The sequence below is a fragment of the Rhinolophus sinicus genome, chromosome 17 (genome assembly GCF_057876585.1).
Source record: "Rhinolophus sinicus isolate RSI-liver-muscle chromosome 17, RSI-T2T, whole genome shotgun sequence".
Lineage (NCBI taxonomy): Eukaryota > Metazoa > Chordata > Mammalia > Chiroptera > Rhinolophidae > Rhinolophus > Rhinolophus sinicus.
This window is the reverse complement of record NC_142517.1, coordinates 199,375,288-199,395,816: the sequence shown is the minus strand read 5'-3', so window position 1 is coordinate 199,395,816 and position 20,529 is coordinate 199,375,288. Positions and strand designations below refer to the sequence as shown.

Genomic DNA, 20,529 nt, shown 5'->3' with positions numbered 1-20,529 from the left:
TGTACCAAGAAAATTTTAAGTCTGGTCCTTGCTCAGTAAATTAGCTATTCTTGTCAGTTGTGTACCAAAGATGCTATTAATCATTTTTGCTATCATCTTAATCATTGATAAATGTGTTGACCTAGAAAGAGCCATCTTGTCCGTTAAAATATGAGAGACTTTGTCAACTATCTTTCTAAAATCAAGATACTTCATGGTCTGTTCTACCAGAAAAAATAACATTTGGCAACTCTTTATTGTGTGTCTACTATGTGCCAGAAATTTTTGAAGTACTGAGGTAAGACTTAAATTTGGTGAAACAATTCTGATGCCTACTGATGCCCCATATGTGTTCCCAAACTATGTCTTTGGTAACCTGTGAGGACTGCTAGGACATTTTGCCAGAAAGCCTTATTAATCTTGCTGGTTTATAATTTCTGTAGTCCAACCTTTTCACTTTTCAAATAACAGGATGCCTTTTGTCATTTGCAAGTTTTTCCACAACCCATTAATTCTTAGTGTGTCTTTAAAATTATCAACCATGATTTCTCAATTGTAGAAGTTATTTTATTTTCCTAGGAAAGAGTTCAACTGTACTTGGAGATTTATAGTTATTTAGAGAGTTGTTCTCAATTCTCCTCTTTCTCTTCCCCCATCCTGGGGAAACTGTATCTGCCTTGGATACCAGTGTAGTCTGGTATCTAATACTGGACCTAATTGCTGACTGCTTACATTTTCAATCTTTTTTCCTTGCTTTCCCAGTATGAAAGCCTATCTCTTCATCGCAGTGAAAAAGAAGGAACAGTAAGTTAAACAGGTCTTCTGCCTCTCCCTTTATTATTAATATTAAAGCATCTTGCCTCAGGCATGCTCAATGAATCTGTTCCTTATTCATTTTCTGAAAGCAAAAGGTACCCCCTAGTTTTATATACACAGTTTTCATCAAAACAATGAGATAGATTCCAGGAGGCTCTCTTGGTTTCTATACCTGGATTTATTAGTAGACCATTTGAAGGCTTTGAATACTTATTTTTCTTTTCTATACTATGTTTCCAACTTGTAAAGATGTAATCAATTAAAATGAAAAATTTATGCAAATTGTCATCAGGTTTTCTATAGAAACAATCCATTCATTTCCCATTTGGGACTGATGTTTTCTTGTTTGGGGTAGCTTCTGCAGAAGCATATACTATCTTTCTATTAACACATTTTATAAAATAGACTAATAAAATATTGTGAAACTCATTATTCATTTATTTCTAAGCTCAATGTTTGCATTGTCACCTATATTTCATATCCGTATATGCCACTGTGATCAGCAATAGTTGTGTGGTTATAATGGTCTAGTGTCATACATTGAAATCTTTTGTATAGCAAATGCTACAAGGCCCCAGAGGGAAAGTTCTAAACAGGTGCCTTTGAAAAAGAGGATGATAAATTGTTGCTATCCGTGTTGCCAAAGGCAAGTGATTATATATAATTGAATGAATCTTGAAAAGTACCGTAAGTAAGAGTTTGGTGTTCTGCATTTATAAATGTTACATGCACACTTAGATTGTATCTACTCGTGTAATGAGAAGGCAAACTGTGAAAGAGTAATTTGTCTAATTCACTCAAAATTATCATATCAATCATTTGTATATTTCAAAAGAAAAATCTAAGTGCCTGAATTATGGAAATAATTACTTCATTTCTCCATTCCCTTTGCTCTGTGCATATGAAGACATAATCTGATAGACTATGTTTTTTTTTCTCTTTTTAGAAAAAGACAGTCATTTAAAATTGGGAACCACCCAATATAATCTCTGAAAACCTTTCACATTTTTGCATCTGGCTTCTTTTGATAAATATTATCTTCTCATTTTTACAGCAATTTTTCCAAAACAAACAGCATCTTTTAAAAAGTTTTTTGTCAGAATAATGCAAATTAAAAATTGTAGCATAATATTGTATATTTTTCCTTACAATATTTCAAAAACAGCCTTGAATTGATTTGGATCATACTGGCTTACTTAACTCAGTTAAAATCACTAAACATAACTGCAAGTAGATACTGATCGCAATTTTATTCACATCTCAGATTTACAATAGCCTCAAAGTATTTCGCTTGATTTGTTTTTCCACCAATAATTTAGTTTAATTTATCTCTATACAAAATCTGAATAGGTTATCAAAGTATTGAAATATATAATTCTTTTAGGAAAACTGTGATTCTCAGATAGTCCTTATTTTTGCACCCAATGATTTTATTACAACCTGTAAGAAATTTTTCTAACTAAAAGATAGCAATGGATTGACTAATTAAAAATGCATCCATCTGTTGGTAGCTTGTTGTCTTGCTATTTGAAACATGCAGATCTAAGTGGATTTTATTTATGAAGACCCTCTAGCTGTGAATTATGAAATCATAAGCTTGCATTCATAAGCACAATAAAGGTTAACATTACAACAAAAGTTAAACATACAGAGCATTTCATATTTCTTTAATAGGTTTGAGTTTTTAATGTAATTTTGAAAAACAGAGCTTTTTAATATAAAATGCAAAATAAGTTTTAGCTATTCTCCTTATAGAATTTTTACAGAACTCAAGATTTTACATACAAAAAAAGATTCATATGACTCATTCAGTGTTTGCTTTGTTTATGAATAGCAGAGAATTACTTTGAAGTGATTGAATATGAAGCTTTATTTGCCCCCAAGGAAAAAAGTGTGGCAATCACTAGAAGTAGGATTATATTATATTAGAGTTGAAAGGAACCATAGATTGGAAACTGAGGCTTAAAGAGATGTGATTACTTGTCCAACATCAAGCAATTTGGAATCCAGGACTCTTGCTTTCTAATAGTTCATTCCTTTCATTGTTTAATGAGTTTATGTGGCACCCTGAGCTAAATTATTTAATTTCCCTGCTCTGCTTTGTTATATTATAAACAGAGTCCACATTCCATGAGTTAAGATTTTGTCATCTGTGTTTGGGAGAGAGCAATTTTGACTGACATCTATGTTTCAATATAAATTTCAGGTATAAGAAAGAAGTAATGGCTCATACTTTGTGACAGCCAAACAAAAAAGCAGTGTATGTGTACATGCCCACATGCACACACATGTACATACACGCATTCTGCAACAGATGAAGCCTAACACATAAAATCTATAGCTATAAAAACAGGTTAGTCTCTGCAAGATATGATACTTGGAAAGAAGACAGTTCTCTGTGGACTCACAATGAGTCTACCTCTGAAGTTAAGACTAATGACAATAGAAACAGTAATCTTTGGCAGGAAAGTACTCGTGATGCTCTTTAAAACCATCTCAGACAATTATATTAAATAATAGAAACATATGGTTCAATTTGTTAAAAAATGAGTTGCCCTAATTACCCAGTACCTCACCCATTGAACACCAAATTAAGGCACAATAATATTAATGGCAAACAATAATTTTGTGTCAGGTATTCTGTTTATGGCTGTATATATCTTAATTAACTCCTATAACAATCCTGACTCCCCCACTTACAGATAAAGAAACTGGGACATAATGAAAATTACTGTGTGTGAGATGAAGAGCAGAAAAAGTGAGGGCTCAGATGAGGATAAATATTGGATGGACAGTTAGGATCCTTTAATTAAGTGACTCCCCCTCTTGCTTTGTCCATAAAATGCGAAACTTGAATTTGAGTCTCAGTAAAGTTACAAATCACATGTCATGGGCAATTGAGGCCACGTTCAAATGGTCAAAACTTTCAACATTAAATCTGTCATTCAATCACTACACTATAACCATGAAGAAATAGATTTTTACACAATACGTAATTCTGACCATGTTTTTTGAAAGGTCAGCCAATTCTAAATTATCCTTGATTCCTGAAGAAAAGTGAGATCCAGATAAAATATAAAAGCATTTGTTTCTCTAACCCACATTTTAATCACCAATTTGGACATTCTGAACCATCTAACCTTTAAGCACAGTTGCTGACAATTAGCTAACTTATTTGTGTTTGTTTGGGGTTTTATTCCTGTTCTTGTTGGGAGCAAATAATCAACTAAAAGAAGCAAAGGTCGGTGGTTTGGGGGACAATCTTTAAGCTCCTTAAATCAAAACTCCACTGCAGAGACAATGGAGAATGTAATTAGATACTCTGTTTAGAGAGGTGGGCACATTTGTCCAATATGGTATAACACAAGGCCATTCATTTTGGTTTGACAGCAAGCAAGTAATTGTGTGAAAATCTGAATTTATTCCCCAAATGGCTATAATGGATGTGCCCCAGGAGGAAAGTCAATGCAAATCCTATCTGGTCACAGAAAAGAAGTAAACCTTCCAAAGTGTTGGGAAAATTTTCACCATCAGCTAGTTCAATTTTATTTTATTGAATAGATTAATCACAACCTAATTTATTTGGAATACATATGCAGGAAAACACCCCTCCACACACAGTGTGACTACCTACTGAAATTCATTTTTATGGTTATTATTTCCCAAATTAAATACACAGAACATAAATGGAAAATGTATTTTTCCATGGTGAAGAAAGAATTAAAAAGAAATTCAATAATATGGACCTAAAAGCAAAAATCAATAACTTATTTTGAGGTTTAAAGAGGCAATTTGATACAGATGCCAATTTTTACGGATCTTATTTTTTCTTTAACAGTCAAACATCCTTCCTTCCTCCCCCCATATAAATTGCATTTATTCTGAGTTAGAAGGCAAGATGGTATTATTCCGAGTAATATTCTTTAGAGATAATGAACTTCAGTGGCTTACCAAGTGTATTTCTAGATTTGTATGAGTTTGTTCCTATGTGTGTGCATATGTGTGTGTGAAATTTGTACAGATAATCCAGAGGCACACTTTGTATTTAAATACACCAAACCAACCCAAATTGAAATCTAAAGGCCAATAGTATTCTTGGCATTATCTTACTAAGAAGACAGTTTACTAAAAGCCTATTTCTATCCATGAGTAAGTGTAATTTATGGGAGGTGGGGAGTTTCCAGAGTTTTAAAATATTAATTCCAAGTACTACTTCATTTGTTCTCACCGATTTTATCATTTTGAAAATTAATCAACTGTCAAAAAAGTTGAACTCTAAGTGATATTAGGTTTAAATTATGCATGTGTGTTTTATCAAAACATGAAGAGCAAAACATATTATAGAATAATAAAGAGGCAAATAATCTTTGATGAAGAATCTATGTAAACTGAGAATAATCAATAATATGGCTTTAACATTAAAAGTTAAAGTCTTTACTATCTCTGTTGTTCTTCAGAGGTGTGTGTGTGTGTGTGTGTGAGCTGTGTTTGTATGATTTTCCAGAATTCTTTACTTTTAGACTTGTTCTATTTTTTTTATTCTACGTACCAGAAGAAGCACTGTTTTTGAAGGTTAGCTGGGTTCAGAAAAAAAAAAAAATCACAAAATTATTTTCTTGGTAATTATTAGCTTTACACTCAACAGCTTTAAGGCACTGGTGAATCAAACATTTGTGAAACATTCCCAGTGGATTTGCCAAGCATCTGTGTTAACATCCCAAATAAACTCCAGGGTTATAAAATTCTTTACTCTGGTTTATTGGTTATACTCTTGCCCCTGAACAACTGCTGCCTTTTGCTTGGTAGACGAGAAACCCAATTGTTACAAGTGACAGCGCTCCCAGAAAGACAGCGAAACAGACCATTTATATAGGACAATGAACTATAATACTCAAATTTGTATCAGTCACACTTTTCTCTTTTATGTGTTCTTATCTCCAGTACAACAAAACTAAAAGTAGAAACACAATGAAAGTAAAACGTGAGTATAGCTAGCTAATACAAAAAGTAAAGTATAATGCATTATACTATGTTATAATGTATTCTATACGTTAAGTGACATGTACCTTAACTGAAATGGAGGCAAATATATTTCATTTCCAATGAGAAGGTGAAAATTAATCTGTTTGGAGGATAGCAGGGCTCCTAGTGATTTTCACATAAACTTGGAAAATTTTGTTAAAGATACGACGACTTTAGCTGGTCAGGAATATGTTGTCAAAGTGAAGAGACTCATAATTAGAATGCAGATATCACCAAATAAAAACAAAGTAATTAAAATAAGGCCTATATCTTAATTCAGGCTCTCTTTCTAGAGATCAAAATTTCAATTTATGCTAATGACCTATCTGACTTTTCGGGGAAGTAATCTGCTGTACAAATAGAAATGTCTCAATAGTGTGGTTTCATATTCCAGGATGCAGCCTCCCTCTGATATTAAGACATTAAATTATACAGGATGCAATCTGTACAAAGTCATAAGCAGAACATTCCTCCAGCTACTCTCCAATTAGCAAGAACAAATACTCTCACGTAATTTTATGAAGAGATGTTAGTACTTACAGGTCAGCTAAGAATCAGTCAATCCAAGAAAAGGGAAGCTAGACACATGTGTTCCCTCACCCTAGGAGAGAAACTAGCACTATTCGTGGGCACCAAGCCCTGATAAATTTCAGCAAGGGTGCTTTATTCTTTGCATCAACAAGCCTTGGAATGCTTGCCCTCCCGGGATAATTTCACGTTACGTTGGCCTTTGGTTACTGATGCGGGGGGTTGGCATATGTGTTTGCATTTTTTGCCTATGTTGGAAAAAGCAGTTTCTGAAGGGCCATGCATCAAAACCCTCCCACCAGTAGTCTCCCACCCCCAGCTTTGAAAGAATTGGTTGTGGCCCCCCACTCTTTCCATCTAAATGTAGTGCTGGGCTCAGGAGGCTTGGGGAAACAAAGCTTCCATCCCAGGCTGTCACTTGACTGACAGTAAAAAGGTTGCAGGGAGATAGACAGCTGTGTGTAGGTGGACATGGAAAAAAACAGAGAGCTGAGCAGATTAAATCAGAATACAGCAAGAGGAAGGTTCTAAATCACAGACCTTTCCAGACTTAGAAGGCTTTAGGAGACTTAAAGCGGGCTAATCTTATTTTTAATCGAAGTCAGGATTCTAAAACAAGTACTCGAGTTTATAAATAGATGGATATCTATAACACATAAATACACATTGTAAAGTGGCACAAGAAGTGCATTGCTAAAGAAAACTGTCAGTGGGAAGACGCAAGGCATCCTGAATTTCCTCATTACCTTTTCAGTTCAACCTTTGAAGTGAGTTCCACATTGCAAATGTCATTCTTGGAGTAACTTGACCAGGGTGGCTGGCTAAGCAGAATGGGCACAACTAGGCATTTATCGACGTAATTTAAATGATAATAATCCAAGTGAAAACTATAAAAGTTTCAGATGAGAACATAATGAGACACACAGAGGAAGTGAGGCCCAGCTTTACTGAGCTGCAGTAAACTGACCATTTAGTGGAACAGACTTAATTAATTTCCTACCGATGTTCAATTACCTCTGATAGGTGTCTAATGTAACATAAATAGGCAGGTTGGGTTGCAGCGATGGGACCTCGCTCTTCAAGTTAACGTATGTTGGAATCCGTCGCATAATCACCTGAGAGTGTTTGCATTCAAATTTGTTTTCATTCAGAGCTGCAGGAGAGGAAGGGGATTGAGACTTAAAAGTGATGACATACATATTATCCTCAGTTAATCCTCAGTGTCTAAGTAAACCCCACCTACAATATTTGTAATGTAGAAATGTTCCATATAGAAAAAAAGTTTTATCCCAAACTAAGATAACTCGGTCTTTAATCCAGATAGAAATGGTTAAGGGGATCCTTCTCAGAGTGCTATTTTCACACACAGTCACAAATTTAAATAATAAATCTCATGAAAATACCATTCTCTGTATTTTAATGCCTAAGTTTTTAACTCATTCTCTCATTGCCCAGCAAAAAGAAAACCTGGGGTGTGTATGCATAGAATTGAATAACAAGAAAAACAAATGATTGAGTTGATATACTTTAAATGTCAGTTTGAGTCAAATGATCCGTTACTAACTGAATTTCTTTTTACCTCTCTACTTCAAATAACTCATTGTCTGCCTGAATTTAAGCCAGTTTATTTGTGCAGAGATAGTCAAGTTCTAAGAAAAAGTGATTCCACGTATAACTAAGGCGAAGAAAGCTGCTTACAGAGTATACGTTAAAGTTGTATGATGTATGTATGTATACAGACTCTTGAGTTAACATTTATTTTATATGAATGCCTCATTGTTTTTAAACATTATATGTCCAGAAAGTCCCCAAATAATTCCAGTTCTAACCAAACCATGTTTATAAATCTCTCTTTTGTATTTCTTTACATAGAGAGTTTATGTTCAATTGATTTTAATAAGGTTGCATTAATTTACAGTGGAGCTCAAGTAGAATATTATTCAAGAAAAAAACCCATACCGAGTTTCCTCTTTAGTTCTTTTGAATGAATGGTCAAGGAGCACAATAGGCTTTTTGCAGGCAATAGGCTTTTTTTTTTTTAATTTACCAATTGGCATAAATGATTAGGTCAAAGAAATAAAATATAAATACAATTTCAAAAGTAGCATTTGCTCTATAAGTGTGCTTATAAATTTCCATTATCTAAAAAAGCATGTAAAGGATTTATATTTTACATGAAAGTACATTATCTGTCATTTTAGACATCTTTAGAATACTCAAAGAACTTTTAAAAGTACAAAATAAATGCTTGAGACATAAATCCTCTGTAACATAGTACTCCGCTTTGGACTATGATGGAGGAAAGAAAAGTTAGGTTTCCAAACTTACATTCTCATTATGTAGTAAATCATAAATTATGTTCATGGTCACATATATATTTTTTTTCTTACTTACAGCATGTCATTGCAATTACACATTGTTTTTCAAAAAGAAAAGAGAAAAAAAGAGGAGCTGTGACAGTATTCACATAAATTGGTTCTCTAACTAGATAATTATTTCTCTTTTAAAAATGGCTAAAAAACTATACCAGTTTATGTTATTCACATATATATTATCTTTAGTTTTTCATTATGAAACAACTATAATTCTGAAAGCTCTTTTAATGATCATAAATCAACCTAGTTATTAAATATTCAAGTATTTAATAGCTGAAATATTTTATGGCTGTAACTTGAAGGTTTATGTTGGCATTTGGAGTTAGAATGAGTGAAGGCCACTTCATAGATGTTGTATTGAGGGCTTCCAAGTAAAAAAACATTTTGTATTTCTTTGCGGGAATGGCTTTTATGCCTGAAAATTAAGCATAGTTTTGATATTTAACTCACATTCCCAATACAGCCAAAAACAGATGCACATGATCTCCTCTGAATTCCCCTGGTGAAAAATTCATCCTCTCTACAAAATATTTAGTTCTAGGGATCTAGAGTTTTTGCCAGACTGAAGGGAGTGTCTTCCTCTCTCTGCACCTCCCTGTCTGCAGCCACCCAGGAGAAGTAAAGTTCCTGCTTGGGTCCCACATCCCCTCACAGTGGGCGTCATGCATGCTCAGTGCTCAGAAGAAACCTCTGACATCTTAAACGCTCATCTTAAGTGGTTTTTGGCACATAATAGGTGCTTGAGAAATGTTTGTTACAACTGAATGAAAATTTAGGTATAGTACCAAATAGTTTCAGAAAAGTCTTGCCCTCTTGAAAACTCAGCTTTTCTTTCTTATCCTTTTCCATCTCGGTGACCCCAAAAGACTTTTCCTATGTCTTGTTCTCTCACGCTTCTGACTCAAAACCTGAGCCCTGTTCCCATCCTTCCCACTCTGATTTAAAGGACTAACAAGAGTCCTGCTTCTTCTTTGCATAAGAAATAGTACCAAAGCCTAGAGATCAAAAGATGAAACTTACAGCTCCGAGGAAACCCACCAAATGTTCCAGGTTACTGTAGTTCAGATGCTAGCTCATGATAAGGAGTGTTGTTCTGACAAAGGTGAATATTTCGTCAGGCAGAGTTTTGGTTATTCATTATCACCAATCTTTTGATTTGGTTATGAGATTTTTGATTCCTCACATCACATTTCACTTAATTCTTTTTGAAACTATTATATTTGGAGACAGATCCATTCCTTAGGTTCAAAACCAGTAGAATCACTTAGGAATATAAGTTGAGTGTGAGCTGTCACAAATGAACAATGAAAGAAGGGAATAATTTAGAATTTATTTTCTTCTGCTACTGCAGATGTTGGTGAAATTAAGCATTCTCCTCTCAGGGGGCTCAAAAGGTAAATCACAGTGCCTGGTTTCCTCATGGAAGGGAAGATTTAAGCTGAATCAATGATTTTGCATTTAATAATATTAAATTACTAATATTAAATTATTAGCTATTAAATAGTTCTTAATGAAATATTATTTGACAGTAATAACTGCCTACCATGTGCCAGATACTACACTCCGTGCTGTCCAAAATTCATTCAGTTTTTAGAAGAATCACATCTCAACTACAATTTGCAGGTGAGGAAACCATATCTCAGAGAAGTTAAGTAACTTACCCAAAGACACACAGCTAGTAGAAGACAAGATATAAGTTAAACCGAGGATGTGTCTGTCTTGAAAACTCTTGTTCTGGCAATGACAGAGTCTTTGCAGCCATGTTGGAGGCTCCATTTTATTGTTAATAATGCTGATATCCAGGGAAGTCCCACTAAACTAGCTAAAACAAACCTGGCAGAGTGTCTAGTAAAAGGCAGAGGGCATTCACCTTCTCATAGTCACTCTCTCTCTAGGCTTCCATGCATTCTCTTTATCGTTGCTTATTTGTCCACAGGTCAAAGGCCCTTTTCTCATTACTTTGGTGAAATTGGCTCTCCACGTAGAGGTGGAAACACTGGGAGACTTGGTGCTGTTTTAAAATGTCTTTAGAAATACCTTTGAAATTCAACCTTAATTCAACTCACCATTTAAAATATACTTTGCAGCTCAAGTCTTTGTTGTCGGTACTGTACAAAAAAGGGAAAAGTATATGGAAATTTTCAAATTATTTAATTACTATGTTCCTTAAGCTTAGAAGCATATATATTTTGACATATCTCTTAATGGATTCAAAATACCCTCAAATTCTTATAGCAGTTGGGGGGTTTTTACTCAAGAATCAAGTTACTTTATCTTTAAAGTAGGTGATTTAGGTACTTTTTAAAAGTGTGGTATTCTAGTGCATGCTTGTGATTCCACTAGACAATTGATTTGTTATAAACGCTCTCAAGTGTTTGAAAATTCATGGGTGTTTTCCAATTAAGTGTGTGTGGGGGGGAGTTCTGCAATGGTGGTGGATCGTGGTCACCATCATTTTTTCATGTTGCCCTGTTTTTAGGAGAAATGGTGTCAGATTAGAACACTTTTCCTCTAGGTAGTCAAAATGGACAGAAGAATTTTCCACAGCTCATTCCTGGTCTTCCACCCCGTACTGCTTTCAAGAGGAAGTTATAGTTCAGTTTTTCCCAGTTGGAATTTCCTGCCTCTTGGATCTCCAGATTATTGGGTTGCTCTGAGGTCTAAAAAGGGAAAAGAGGAAGGAAAAATGGGAAGTCACTAAATGTACCCTAGCATATCAAGCCTGCATTCAGGCAGCTGCGGCTGGAAAGACTTTGTTTAATATTCAGAATGTGTATACCAGGAGAAAAAAATGGTATGTTTCAGAAATTTTACTGTTTTTAAGGCGGCAGGCAGTCAATTTCCCATTTCAACCATACATACATGCAAAACTCAAGCTCCTGCAGAGAGGCAGCCAGCAACTATCGTTTCGAATGTTTTAAACAGAGTTCGGATGGCTTTCCCGTTTGATACTGTGTACCAAATGACAGGGACCAATACTCATCATCTTTTCCTGCCAAGCTCAGGAAGACACATGAAAGAACCTGGAAACGCATTCCTTAAAGGAATTTCGTGCAGTTATTTTAAATAATTTATACACACATACATATACCATATCCCCCGTGTGCATTTCGCCCCCTTTTTATTTGTGAAGTCAGTAGCTGCAATAACTGACATCCACTTCCTCAGTGTGACATTTCAGCAGGTCTTTCACTGAAATGCCCAAATGCCTGAAGCCGCACAAGCTGTCGCTCTTGTCCACTGACTCACAACTACTGCCCAGCGTCTTGCCAAGGGCGCTGGAGCAAAAAGTTGCCCATCTTATTACCCCGGGTCTGAGTTTGCACGGGTGCAGCTGTCCCGCCACGGAGAAGACACGGTATGCTGCGCAGGCCAATGACCTCAAATCGTGGCCGCGATCTGCTCTCTGCTCCACAGCGTTCGTGCACCCCTTCCACTTTAGGATTCTTTTTTCAGGGACACCAGCTACTCAGGCAACCCCTGGGATGTTATCCGTTTTGCGTAATCTAGCTGGCGAGGAGCGTAACAGGACTCCCGGTCCTCTCCACCGCCTCCTGCCACCACACCGCAGGGGTTGCCTGGGTGCGCAGGACTTGGGCGGGTGGATCAAAAGATGCCTCACCAACCCACCTCTCTGCGGGTTGCGGATTGCGCTTTGCGGTCTTTGTCCGCTTGCCCTTCCGCCGGCGTCGCGTACTCCCGCATATGGCCGGCAGGTGGCGCAGTTGGTTCACGATGAGCCGCTGCCAAAGACCAAAAGGCGCTTCCACCGCGCGGAGATCGCCCTCCCGCTGGGACCCAGGCTCCGGAGGAAAACCCGGCCCAACCCCGGAGGGAGCAAGAGGAGGGGCAGCCTAGGAGGAGGGAAAGAGGGAGGCTTCGTCTGTAATCCAGGCCCCTGCAAACTTCCGCAGAAACGCACGGAGTCGCGTCGGGGGCCGGTCCCTGCATCGCCGGCTGCGATGCGGTGGCGGGACGGAGCTCAGGTGGCTGCACCCGCGGCCCGAGCACTGGGGGATGGACGACGGCCCAAGGTGTCAGCGCCCCAGGGGGTCGGCAGTGACTCCTGCGGCACCTCGGCTGGGGCAGCTGCGCAAATTTCTGCGGGTCCTGCTTCGCACCACCGTCTCTTGAGGCAGGGAGGGACAGTTGTCCCGACCATCGCGGGCTGCGGTCCGAGAGCAGAGCCGCAGCAGACCGCTCCCGGCAGCTTCTGAGTTCCCGTTTGCGATGTCTGGGCAGCTGCAGGTCCCCATTCCCTACATAGCTATGCCCTTCGCTTCTATCCTCCGCGCCAACACGCAGTTGGTTCCCTGCAGCCAGGGCCCTTTCGGGGCGTCTTGCCGCGGTGGGGAGTCCTGTCCCGGGACCGGAATGAAACCCACAGCGTGAGCGCCGAGATGGGACTAGAGGAGGCTTCTCTGTTGCTAGAAAGCCATTTTTCCTGTCTCTGGAGACAGTGACTGAGTTCTGCTTCCGGCCAGGCGCTGCACTCGACGTTGGGTACCGATTAGGTCCCCTCTTTCCAGGCGGCTGGGGATCCCGGGAAGAAAGGGGTAATTAAGCCACAAAACTCCCTTCAAAAAGCATTTCTTGTGGAGATGCGCCATAAAGACACAAGACAGGGCAAGGTAGCAGAGGGTAGCTGTGGACGTGCGCAGGAGTGTGCACCCCCAGCCCGGGCGCGCGAGACGTGAACACTTCTACCCTCAAAAAAGAGCAACAGCAAAGAGGCAGGTCAACTTCATATTTATTTTATTGTAATAAAAGAGCCTTTTCCTCCACCTCAAACCTTCCGTGGGGGTAAAAAGGATTTGCTAACCTTTCCTCGAGCTCCCCCCAATCAATTCAGAGTCTTTCGAAGCTCCTTCCATCGCCCAGAGGCTGGTCCCCTGAGGTGACGTCTGGGGACCCCGCCGCCTCCGCGGGCAGGGGCGGGGACCCCCGCGGAGTTCGCTCTCACAAGCTGGGGGAGAACTCGCACCCCGCCGAGACCGGAGGGGCGGGGCCTAAAGACGGGCTCGGCTTCGTAGGGGCGGGGGCCAGGCCTCCCCGTCTGCACAACCATTGGCCGCAGGCCCCGGACTGGCGGGTGCACGTCACGGACGGGGCACACCCCCTTGGCAATGTCTTCAGCCTGCTGCACTCCTAACTTAAGCATTTATTCCACTGGGATAGAAGCGGCAGGAGCAGCGTTGGCACCAGCGAACCATGGCTGGGATATTCTATTTCGTTCTCTTTTCGTTTCTCTTTGGGATTTGCGACGCTGTCACGGGTTCCAGGGTGTACCCCGCGAATGAAGGTAAGAGTGGGCAGCCTTTCTGCGGTTGGGGACCGAGAGGGGACGATCCGCGCGGGTGAATGTTCCTCGGGAGCGCGAGGCCGGCGGGTGTAGGGTATCCCGGCGTGAGCGGTGCGCCCCGACTGGGGAGAAAGGGACCGGGGTGAAGGGATCCACGAAAGGGAGGCGGGGATCAGCGGAGTAGCTTTCCCGGAGTCGGTGATCCGTGCTTGCGGCGAGGGTGCCCAAGTTAGTAGCGCAAGGACAAAGTTTATCAGCATCCGCCAGCGAGGCCAGCATCTCGGTAGAATAGACGAGAGCCAACCCCAGGATTTAAAACAATAATTCTGTGGCCCTAGTCCTTGCTAACCCCAGCCCGGGTCGAGGGGAAACGGAAACCTGGAGCTTAGTGAGGGCTTGGTGTTCCCGGGTTCTTGTGAAAGCTTTGCAAGCTCTGGTTTCTGCAAAGTTTCACGACCCTGCGCTTCCCGGGACCCGGCTGCCGGGCCTCCGCTGCGCAGCGGTCTTGGTGCCGCGCGCCGGTCGCCAGTGACCTGATTTCTAGCACCCGGCGTCAGAAGAAACCTTTCTCCCCGCTGGGCTCCGCGCCCCGGGGGTGCGATCACTGGTCTAAGGGGTCTTATGCTCCTCACATCGTCCCTCAGACCTGGGGAACCCACCCGCAAGTTGAATATACTCGAGTTTTTGCGTTTGGGCCCAGAAGAGTATACACGGGTTAGTTTGGAGGGAACGTGCGGAACCGACTGGACCCGTCTCAGTGCCGTGTTCTGTGCGTCTGTGCGGACGTGCTGGAAGGACTGTGTGTGTCTGTGTCGAGGAGGTGGGGGTTAATCGTTTAGTTTCTGATGATCTCAGAGAAAAGCGAATTGAGTGTGCGTGTGTGTGTGCGTGTGTCCGTGTGTGTGCGCGCGCGCGCAAATGCGAGTGTGGGGTGCGTGGGTACCCGCGCGCGGACGATTGTGTGTCTATGCGCAAGTCCCTTGATTGTGTGCGCGAGTGTTCCGGCGAGTGCTCGTGCTCGAGTCTCTGTGCATCTACCCTTGCATCTGTCTCGCCGACTCTTTCACCCCTCCCCATCCATCCATCCATCCATCCATCCATCCATCCATCCATCCATCCATCCGTCTGTCCGTCTCTCCAGGATCCGTCCATCCATCCCTATGCTATCTATCATTTTCCCTGCTCCGAAGGAGGGAGCCAAAAACCAACTTAGCTTTAGCTGGGCAGCCGGTACCCAGAGCTCGCCAGACTGAGGCTTGGAGAGATTCACACACCTGCCGTCAGACACCGCGTGGGAGGACAGGGGCGCGCTCTCACCCTCCCGATCGCCTCCCTTTTCCCGACGTAGCTCCAGGTGCCATCTCGGCCGCTGCCGTCCCTCGGGCCCCAGGGTCATTTCTCTAAGCGGAATCGTGGATAACCATTTTCTCCTGACTACTTCGCACACTTGTTAGGCAGTCCCCAAGACCCCCCCGCACCAGACGCACAGATTTTTTTTTTTACCCCACTTTTTTTTTCTTTTTTGGAAGCAAAACTTGGGAGCCCTAGACACAAAAAGGCGCTGATGGAGCCGTAGGCGGAGGTAGAAGAAAAAAAGGGGGGGATAAGTTGCCCCCCTCTCGGACCCCTCCTCCCCCTTAAAAATTAATTCATTTTGTTGCTTTTTATTCCCATCACGTTTTCTTTTCTCCTTTACCCTCCCATTCTACTCCCTCCCTTTTTTTGTAAATTGGGTCTTATTGTTCCCTTTGTGTCCCTAATCCACCTTACATAAATCCAAATGGATGTAGCGGGCTTTTCTCTAGGGACCCAGAAGAGAGAATGAGGCCAGGGATGGGGGCACAACTCCGGGCGAGAGCGACCCAGGGCAGGCTCTACATTTTAAAATAATTAACAGACCCCAGGAATTCAGGCTTCTCGGGAAAACCAGGAGAAAGGCTGGCTTTAACTCCTCTGACTTCGGGGAGAAATGAGAGGAGAAATGGGCAGAATACAGGGGCCTGGGGCGAGATTGAGAGTCGGGGTGCGCAGGGGCAAGGATGAAAGCTTCCCATTCCCACCCCTCCCCCAGCCTGAAGAGCCAGCCTCGCCGATCAAATTAATAACTCAGTGGTTCCTTTGAGATGGGCCTTTCGACCTCCAGGCCTGCAGATCTCGGTGGGAAAGGAAACGTGGAGAGGTTAGGAATTTACTGCATCCTTTTCGATGCCCTAGGTGCCTAGGACTGTTTCAGCCCGGGAGGGGGCACAGCAGCTGGGTAGCCTCTCTCCCGGTCCCCGAAGCTTTGACACACAATTTTAGGTGTACCACAAGCCTACAAAATCTATTAGGCAGCAGTCTAGACCTAAAATTCAAACTCCCGTGATTTCCTCTTGGGTGGGGAAGGAGTCTCCGATTGTCCTCAAAAAGACCTGGGAAAGAGAATACTTCCATTCATTTGCATTCTAATTCTACACGTCTGCCATTCCCCCTTCTGAAACTTTGATATTTAAAAAGCCAGCGGATACCACATCCAGGGCCGATGGTGGAGGGGGGAAAAATGGTAGGGGAGAGAGCCTTTTCATGACCCTTTGAGTACTCTCAGATAGAATTCACTTGTGGCTCTGTCACCATGATGATGAGTTATGTGGTCATCTGAAACTTGCAAAAACAAATAACTCCAGTAGATACCAGACAAAGACGAATGCAGATTTTGCTCTGGAGTGCAACTGCCCTACATAGATATATTTATTTTTTGAATTGTACTTGAGATTCTGTATTCATCCTTTTAAGAAAATGAATCAACTGAGTCCTGGGATGGAATTTTAAATGCTAAGCAAGTTAAATAAATAAGAACTTGCAGATTTAAAGAGGGGAGAAGATCAAGTGAGTAATGATTATTTACATAAGTGAGACCAAGTTTAGGTTTTGATCAGGGTTGGATATGTGCGCCCTCGGCACATATGGAAACGCTCAAGCAAATGGTTTTTGTAGTATTGGCTTTTTGCAATTGGAAATTAATCTATTTTTCTTTGTTTTTTTTACAGTTACCTTATTGGATTCCAGATCCGTTCAGGGAGAACTTGGGTGGATAGCGAGCCCTCTGGAGGGAGGGGTAAGTTCCGAGTTCCTCTCTGCTCCAAAGGCTAAAAAGGAGTGATTAGCAACTTTCTAAGAGTCCTAATGGCTTGATTCTTGTTGATTGTGGTGAGGGGTCAGATTTCCGCCTCAGCCTATGAAGTGAATTACGCTTTGTTGCAGAAATCCTATACTCCCCTTGGATAGGTCTGTCATGGAACCAAAAGGGCAGAAAGGGTTTTCAGAATTAGGAGATTGGTAGAGGCATAGACTTAGATGTCTATTTAAAACTAATATACTGACAAGAAACACAATCTGGGGACCAAATTAGAATTTATGTCTATTACAGTGATGGCTATGAAGTCCTGACAGGGTTGATATTAAAGCAATCATTTTGTTTCCAGATGAGGAAAATGAATAAGTCAAGAGAGCAGGGAGAAAACACTTCTAATTGTAACTGACGCAGATATAGTTCTGTGCAGAGGCAGCAGACACTCTTTACCTTGCTGTCAGCACGACCCCAATGCAGCTGCTGTCCCCTTCCACACTGAGAGAAAGCAGTATGAACTTGTTCCAGGGGCACAGGATATGCAGACAACAGCAGAAACTTGAGCATTGTTGGTGTTGCATGTGAAAAGTTCAAGTATCTGAAATCTTGAATCTTTGGGGAAGGGGAGGCCTGATTATAAAGTATGAGGGAGCTCATCACTGTTCCTTTATTCTCAAATTTGCCATCACTCTCTCCACTGGAAGATTGAGAGAATAGAATTAGGTCAGTGGCCACATTCGCCTACCCTATCCTCCCCCTTTAATAACAGGTTAGAATGAATCAGGTTTGGAAAGAAATCAGCACAACAGGTATCTCTGGCTTCTGCCAAATTGAAATAACTCTCAAATCCTTTCAAAATTAAGCATATCATCCTACCTTTACATGCTTGATAGTCTATGACGGAGTCAAGTGATTAAAAACAATAGGGAGGAAAGAAAGATTAGGAGTCTTAACCAGGCAAAAATTGTAATGCCAACACCCAGTATAGTGCTTCATTCTGTCCACTGAATAAGCAATAAAAGGTTTTTAAAAAATTAAGATCCATAAAAAATGTTATAGAAGACAGGTTTCAAAAATAAGACAAGGCAAGAAATAGTCATGAAAATGGAGAATTTTAAGCGGTCTTTTCCCAAAGCAGGTCTTGTAATCCATTTGAAATAAAACGGAGATTGCCCTGCCTTCCTGTTTTTCTGCCTGAACTTGACTGCAGTTGGTTGGGTCTCTGTTGAAAAAAATTCCAGTCTGCCCTCAAAACCATTTTTTTTTAAAGGGAGGGAGAATGATTGGCAGGCCTCTGGCAGTGTAGACAGGCTGTATTCACCACTGATTGCAGGCAATTGCCCTCATCCTTTGAATGCGAAGAAAGGTACAGCTTTATCTTGTGAGAGTCAGACTCTTGTTAATCCTATACCCTGGAAAGGTCACTGATTTGGGAAGGCTTTCCCATGCTACACCAGGGCTATTGCTCTGTAGGTTGAATGTATTAGAACTGTCCGTAAAATTGAGGATTGAAGGTGTCAGAATTTCCATTAAAATTTTTAATGAGCCTTGTTTTTCTTACTGGCTGCTCTGAAGTTTGAAGAGAGAGAATGCATCATGTATGATGTTGGATCTGACTTGTTACACTAAACATACATGAACCTATTTAAAAGCAAAGGGTGATACATTTTGTAGTACAATCTATGGTCTATCTAGTTTCTGGAAAGCTTTTATTGCGATTTAATATGCTGCAGGCTTCCCCCCACCTCCACCCCACCCCCTCCCTCAAACTGCTGAAAAAGCACCTGGTCATGTTTTCTAGACACAAAACTGCTCTCTCTTGAGGTCTCTAAAAAAAACATGCATACTGATTGTTGTACACAACCGAGAACTTTTTATGGGCTGAATGTAGACAGAGTTTTCCTGTCCTTAAATATTCTGTATGTAACATTTTAAGTATTACTGCGTGGGGTTAGAAATTAAATTTTACTTGTGCATAAGAGAAATAGTCATTCCAAAATACATAGTAGCCATTGAGAAATTATGTCCCAAATTGTAAAAAGTTTAATTAATCTCTAGATTTTGTAATTGAAGAGGACTTTTTCACGCCTAGAGTGGTGGACGAATTAGATGTCTACCAAATAGGGATGAATTGCCTTTCAAAAGTTCTTCCTAGCTGAGCGGTAAAGCATATTTGAGTCTTTTGATTATTTTGAAATCTCTACTTACAGTTAGAACAGATCACATCTTTCTTGGCTGGAAATTTGGGATTAGAATTTTACCCAATAATGACATTTATTTGTCGTTGTTATTATTTTTTTTAAAAAGACAGAGAAATCTTATTTGACAATACTACCAAGTGAAAAATAAAAGATAGTCAGAGACAACTCACTAATTCTCTTGTTTTTCTATCACAAGCACAACATGAGAATAATGGAAAGTGATAGCTCCTGATGGCAACATTGTAGCAAAAAACTAATTTCTTGGCAATGTTCATTTAAAGGGGTATATTGAGTTTCTGACATGGATTGTGAAATACAAAACTAAGGGGAGATTTGTCATTGTTCTGGTGAATTGATCAGTGTGTTTAGACAATCAAGTTCAGCCTGGAAAATTCATATTAGACCTGAATTATCCTGCCTGAACTCTGTGGAGATAATCTCTATATGCTTTCATTTACATTGATAAATGTGTTTTTCTATATTCTCTTTGTTCTGAGATGAGAAGAATGCTGAGTAGTTTTTAATTTTTGAAGGTGGGGATCTATTTTTGGATTTACATGAATTTCCCAAATAAGTAAATTACTGGTAATTTATTACTTAGTGAATAAAAAGAAATTTTAATCACCACAGGGCACTTAATCCCTCCCAGCTCCAACTTTCATAACGGTAGCAGATGAAAGGGATTCAGAACTGGATGCACTAGAGCCCTTCACATAGTAGCATTTCCATTCATTAATGGTTTTCCAATGTACAGATGGAAAACCTGTTAAAAGATACATTCTGATTGTATGTACTTCATTTTATTGAATGGAGCTTTAAGTGGAGCTATTATACAACACACATTTTTTTAAACTATCTTTTTTTTCTTCTAGCTATAGTCACGTGTTAGATACTTAAGCCGATTTATACCAAGTCTATGTAAATGCACTACGGTAGATATTAATGAAGAATTAGAGGCTGCCTACCAGCCTTGCAGCCCCCAAACAATCTTCCTGCTTTTAGTGTTATTTTTGAAAGCTATGCGAGAGTGAAATTATTACTGTAGTCACAGTGAATTCAGGTTGCCCCACATTGGAATCTTTATGTTAGGAAGTACATTGAGAAGAAACCTCTACCGTCCTTCTTTAATTTGCCTGGGCTTTCAATCATAAATACCACTTAACATTTTATTTTCAACATCCTCAGAATATTTAGAAGCAA

General features: G+C 40.5%; 2 protein-coding genes across 3 annotated transcripts in view; one reads left to right on the top strand and one right to left on the bottom strand.

Annotated features, from left to right (window-relative positions):
* Positions 1-11,092: 11,092 nt before the first annotated feature.
* Positions 11,093-13,881, bottom strand: LOC141571204 (uncharacterized). The gene is made up of 3 exons (XM_074331320.2): positions 13,684-13,881; positions 12,351-13,253; positions 11,093-11,380 (listed from the first exon to the last, which is right to left on the bottom strand). The coding sequence occupies exons 1-3, from the start codon at positions 13,879-13,881 to the stop codon at positions 11,240-11,242; spliced, it is 1,242 nt and encodes a 413-aa protein (XP_074187421.2). The 3' UTR covers positions 11,093-11,239.
* EPHA4 (EPH receptor A4) overlaps positions 13,865-20,529 on the top strand; it is a 126,072-nt gene continuing 119,407 nt past the window's right edge. For both annotated transcript variants that reach the window (XM_019753685.3, XM_019753686.3), the window contains exons 1-2: positions 13,865-14,022; positions 17,049-17,116. In XM_019753685.3, the coding sequence (XP_019609244.1) occupies positions 13,932-14,022; positions 17,049-17,116 (159 nt within the window). In that variant the 5' untranslated portion in view covers positions 13,865-13,931. The remainder of the gene's footprint in view (positions 14,023-17,048; positions 17,117-20,529) is intronic.

What these genes read in the sequence shown, in the direction of transcription:
- LOC141571204 (XM_074331320.2), bottom strand. Translation starts at nt 13,881, where the DNA reads ATGCTTAAGTTAGGAGTGCAGCAGGCTGAAGACATTGCCAAGGGGGTG. An exon ending in TGCGAGTTCTCCCCCAGCTT is followed by an intron (nt 13,254 to 13,683) that starts GTGAGAGCGAAC and finishes CGGGATCCCCAG; the next exon opens with CCGCCTGGAAAGAGGGGACC. An exon ending in AATCCGCAACCCGCAGAGAG is followed by an intron (nt 11,381 to 12,350) that starts GTGGGTTGGTGA and finishes TTCCCTTTTTAG; the next exon opens with ACCTCAGAGCAACCCAATAA.